Source organism: Trypanosoma equiperdum, assembly GCF_001457755.1.
Source record: "Trypanosoma equiperdum strain OVI genome assembly, contig: ctg_1052, whole genome shotgun sequence".
Lineage (NCBI taxonomy): Eukaryota > Euglenozoa > Kinetoplastea > Trypanosomatida > Trypanosomatidae > Trypanosoma > Trypanosoma equiperdum.
This window is the reverse complement of record NW_027123008.1, coordinates 4,395-9,767: the sequence shown is the minus strand read 5'-3', so window position 1 is coordinate 9,767 and position 5,373 is coordinate 4,395. Positions and strand designations below refer to the sequence as shown.

Here is a 5,373-nt window from a genome sequence, read left to right as displayed (position 1 = left end):
TATATATATATATATATATATTCCTTCGCTTTGCTTTGTTTTTTTTTTTTAAAAACTTTTTTCCTGTTTGATTTGCTTTATAATGTATGCGTGTTGATTTTTTTTTAATTTTTTTTAATTTTTATTTTTTGGTGGAGTCGCGCTGCAAGTCCTCTGATTCAGCCTCCTTTATCCAATTTTCCAGTCCCAGTGACCAAAAATAATGTATTGAACGTCCTCCTTTGCACTTTGTGCGGGCGTGTTTTGCTACTGTTATTGTTACTTGTTGCTTTGCTTTGCTTTGCTTTGACTTGTATAATTCGGCCACTGGTATAAATGAACAAATATATAAATAAACTTTTTTTTCTTTTTTTTCTTTTTTTTAAAAAAAATCCCTTTTGTTTTACTTTCCCTGCTTCGTCCTCCTTGTAGGCGGGCCCCGCGGTTCAATCCTTCTGCACTACTTTTTTCTTTCTTGTTGTCTTTTCGTTCTTTGTCTTCTTGAAATGAGTGGAATCGACTGACTTCTTGTTTTTTCCTTCTTTTTTTTTTAAAAAAAATCTTTTTAAAGTTTAGTTGCACCTTTTGTTTTTTGTATTTGACGTTTTGACTCGCCGTACTTTTTTTTTTTGCTTCCTTTGATGTGTTGCTTTTTATTTTGTTTCTCTTTTCTCTCTTTTTTTTTGTATTTTTTTTTTTTTAAAGAGCAACTGGTGTTTCTACTTGCTCGCAGAAGCCTGTGTGGTAAAGAGGAAAAAAAAAAGAGAGAAAGTTTTTTTTTTTTGAAGGTGGAATAAGGGGAACAAAAAAAAGTAAAAAAGAAAAATCAAAGAAAAAATAAACAAACCCGTTTAATGTCGAGTTACCGACTCACACAGTGTTTTTTTTTTGCTTTGATTTTATTTATTTTCTTGGGGAGGGGTTTTAACCCGATGTAAAGACGTTTCTCCCTTTAATGAATTTTTTTTGTTCTCAATTATTTTTCTTTTTTTTGTGTGTGTGTGTATGTATGTATGAATATGTGGAAGTTATTTTAAATAATTTTAGTTTCTTTTCCTTGTGAATTGATCTATTTTATACCTTCCGTTTTATTACTCCCTTTCACTTCAGTTTATGATTGATTTGTGAGCGTGTGCGAGTGGGACTGAAACTAATTTCAACCAACATATTGCAGTAGTAAAAGTTAATTATATTATAGCGAAAGAGAAAAAAGAAAGAAGAAAAAAAGAAAAGGAGATAGAATAAGTTGAGTTTAAGACTTGTAATAAAATAACATGAACAAAAATTTTAACCGTAGTAAAGCAACAAACACAAACATATGGAAATAATGGAAGGGTTAAAAAAAAACAGCCAATAAAGGATGGGAAGAGTATTAACTGTTAATGTTAACATTATTTATCTATAAAATATAATAAAATATATTTATATGAAGAAAAAAAAAGAAAAAGAAGAAAGGAGTAAACACCGCAGAGGGGAAATATTGGGAAAGGGGAAAAATGAATAAATCGCAGCGAGATCAACAGCAACAGGAGGAACGAAAAAAAAAAGGAGGAAGAGGGAGGGAAATGAGGAAAGGAATAATGAAAAGCAGCAAACTTCTTTCCATTTTGATGTTTTCTTTTTCTTTCTTTTTTTTTGTTCCTGTTGCTGTTGTAGTTCCTGTTTTTGTTTGTTTCCCATCTTTCGATGCATTCAGTTTGGTTTCGTTCATTTTTTTTTAATTTTCCTTTCTGTTCCGTTGTCCTTTGAATCTTCTTACCTTCCATTCAACAATGCATCATTTTGCCCCAATGCTTGTTTGTTAACACATGTAAGGAAAAGAGTGAATAGAAACAAATTCACATGGGGCATACACGCACACGCACAAAAAGAGTGTAACTAAAAAACACAAATAAATAAACAAAATATAGAAATATACGTATAAATATATAAATATTTATAAATATATACGATTGTCCGTGAAGAAACATGAAATGGTGGTGATGATGATGATAGCAGAAACAAACAAAAAAAGAGACAGCAACTGCGCTCCCACATGCCCCTCTCTTCCAATAACTTTCATTGTGTATTCCGTCTTTTTTTCTTTCCTTTTATTTTCCTGTTGTGTTTGCTTGTTTGTTTCTTTGTTTCCCTACTCTGTTTAATTCCTTCCACCGGTTTTTTTTAACTGGAAAATGAGCGACAGTGAATGCATGGTATATTCTTTTTTTTTTTTCATTCCGCATACTCACGAAATATATATATATATATATATATATTGCTCTCTGAATGCGGCAGAACATACAAAAAACGTGTGGAGTTGACAGCAATCAGGAAACCAAACAAAAAACAGGCGAGCAAATCACAACACCGCATAAAAACAAAAGTCTGAACAATGGGAAAGAGAGTCGATTGAGCTGAAGCACCGCAAATGCGAAAAACAAATCACCTAAAAACGCCTAACTCACGCATGTCAACGCGCGAATTTATGTAATCATACCGTTTGGGATGAATGAGTGTCACAAACAAACTAATGAAACAACAACAACAACGAAAGGCAGAGAAAATGTAGCGGTGGAGGCGAGGAAAAGGAAATAAACAAGGAAAGAAAGAAGGTATCGAATGCGGTGGAAACCGTAAAGCAGCTAATTTTCCCAACCTTCAACTCATTATTTTCCCTTCTTCACTCCTTCTTCATTCGCTTAACCATTAACGAACCCTAATTGTAGGAATAAAACAGTGTCGGCCACGAAGGGGGGGGGCGGGGTTCAACCGAATAAAGTAAAGGTTTAATCGTAACTTTACAATGTTGTTGGAGGATGAGCGCAATAAAGAAGGATTTATAGAACAAGAAGAAGGTATCGCAATCCAGTTTACTTCCCCCCCCCCATTCCGTATCGAATTCTTTACTTTTCTTTCATTTCATTTCATTTTTTCACTTCACTTCATTCAACTCTAACCCCACCTCAATGATTGCATCCACCGACAACTGCCCTCTCAATACACCTCATCATTGTATTAATCATAATTTCCTCCCCTTCCTTTTTCCCAGCATCATCCCACATGGGATTAAGACCCATCAAACACGTCGCAACCTGGCAATACAACACTAACGACAACACAGAACATTTAACGAGATAATGAAAATCAAAACAAAGGGAGAGGAAAAAGCAATTTTCTCAAGATACTCTGTGGCGAATGATTCATTAATACATCCACCCACCCCACCCCACCCCACCGTTGAATGTACGCAAATGCAAATATGGATTCCACTGTAAACACCTTTGGGAACCCACCACATTCGCACATGCATGCGTATCTATAATCTACTACTACGCCTCACTAGCCATACGATCGTACTCAGCACGAGCAAATCGATCCCACTCTGTTTTCTCGGGACGCACTTTTTGCTGATGCTCTAAGAACGGATCGCGGTGTTCGAAGAGCATAAATTTGTGCGCGTTAAACACCATGTTGAAGAAATTGGCTGGCGTTGCACAGGAGTGCAGGTCACTCAGTTTCAGTCCAAACTTCTCCTCCGACACATGCGAAAAGCCCAGCATGTCCATCATCTGACACATCATATCAGGGTATGAAAGGTCCGACTCGGGGCACTCAAAATACTCTAAAAATCGCTGTTGATTCTCCTGGAAAAATTCGTAGAGCTCATAGCCACTCAAAATGCCGTCACCATCAACGTCAAGCACTTTAAACCAGTAATATACCGCCGAGCGGCTGTTCTTATCCTCCTCGGAGAGGCAAAAATACACAAAGTCCTCGAAATCAAGTTTCCCCGGTTTTCCTGATTTGAGGGGACGACCAGCTCCCTCTACAACCCGCTTTATTACAGATGGGCAAATAGCCCCCTGGCCATATTTACACATGTCGTCAAAACCAACCAGTTGATCCCGATCAGTATCCAGCTCCCAGAACTTGCAGTACAGTACATAGAAGTGTTCATAAGAAAAGTATTGAAGGACTACGTTCACGTCCTTTTCGTCTACCTCCTGCATAACCTCGGGGAGATCACTGCGATCGAAGTCATACCAACTAATAAAACCACATTGCTGCCGCTCTAAAGAGTACACTATGCGAATCGCAACTGTTCGGCAGTAATACTCCTGAAACTCCGGTTGCTTAAGAAATTCAAGACCTGGATGGGAGTCGACTAAGTAACGTGTGGCATCCTTGAGATTCTGCAGCGTCAAGTGCTCAGATCGCGAGTCGTTACGCAGCAGCTCGAATAGGCGTCTGTTAATGGAAAGAGGCCCAAATACATTGTAGTAGAAGGTCGATATCTGTTCATATGTGAGAGCGGTCGATTCAGAGACACCAGACGTCACCGCAATGCGGCGAAATAATGCATCCTTCAACCACGTCGGCACACCAAAAACATCCTGGCAAAGTTTACCAAACTGGCCCTTTCTCACGGTTTTGCTTGCATCAATCGGTGCCACCGCGCCCTTCGCTACCTTTCGGTTCACCGCCGAGCCCTTAAGAGCAAAGAAATTTCGTAATGCATGCTCTTCCGCTTCTACAAGCGACTTTCTTCCACCTTTTCGATCCTTACCACTATAAAACACCGGGATATCGTTAAGTGTAGCACGCTCTACATTCTCGGGAGGGAGGGAAGCGAAGTTTCCTGAGAGATGCACTACACGCTGTGATGGCATCGAGCTCCCCGCAACGCTCGTTTCTATAGAAGCGAATGATTCATTTGGCACAACTACAGAGGTGACAGAAACATCCAGCGAACCGGGGCTAAGGAAGTGCGTAGTTGGTTGAATCGACGCTACGTTGACGTTACTGTTGTTGCTGACGCCACTAATGTTGTTATTAGTGACACCAGTGCTACTACTCAAGTGCGGCACTGGTGCCATCGGGTCGACGACAGGTTTCACGTGATGAATTCCGCCCGGTGAAGCGGTAGTCGTCCCACCGGGGGAACCCACACGATGGGAGAAGTCGAGTTCATCCACGCCATATAAACGTGTTTTGTGTACGGGACTCGGCGAACGCGGTGCATCATCTCCTTGCCGACGACGCGCGTTCCCCGGCGATGTTGGTTGCGGAGAAGAACTACGGCGTGGTGTGGCTTGGACGGGAGTTGTGTTGGGATCCGAGTGGTAATTATTTTGAGCGTCAGCGGGGTTGCGCTGTTGCTGGGGCTCCGCTGAATGCCGGTTAGTTGCATTACTACTTTCATTTGGTGGGCTACCGTTAGTTTTCCTACCCTTTTGCTGCAGGCTCATTATTTCCTCAATGGCTTTCTCTATTTCTGTCATACCACTTTCGCTCGTTACCCATGTAGCATACAACTGCGAGAGAACAACCTTCGCTGCGTGGGTCCGACGCTGCTGGGGGTTCGTGGTTGCCATTTTCTTTTTTTTCAACTTTAACCTCCCTTTATTTTTC

At 40.1% G+C, this 5,373-nt stretch overlaps 1 protein-coding gene across 1 annotated transcript; it reads right to left on the bottom strand.

Moving 5' to 3' along the window:
• Nucleotides 1–3,290: 3,290 nt before the first annotated feature.
• Nucleotides 3,291–5,336, bottom strand: TEOVI_000864300 (uncharacterized protein; the record flags this gene model as incomplete). Its single annotated transcript, XM_067220082.1, has 1 exon — nucleotides 3,291–5,336. The coding sequence occupies one exon, from the start codon at nucleotides 5,334–5,336 to the stop codon at nucleotides 3,291–3,293; it is 2,046 nt and encodes a 681-aa protein (XP_067076183.1).
• Nucleotides 5,337–5,373: the final 37 nt, after the last annotated feature.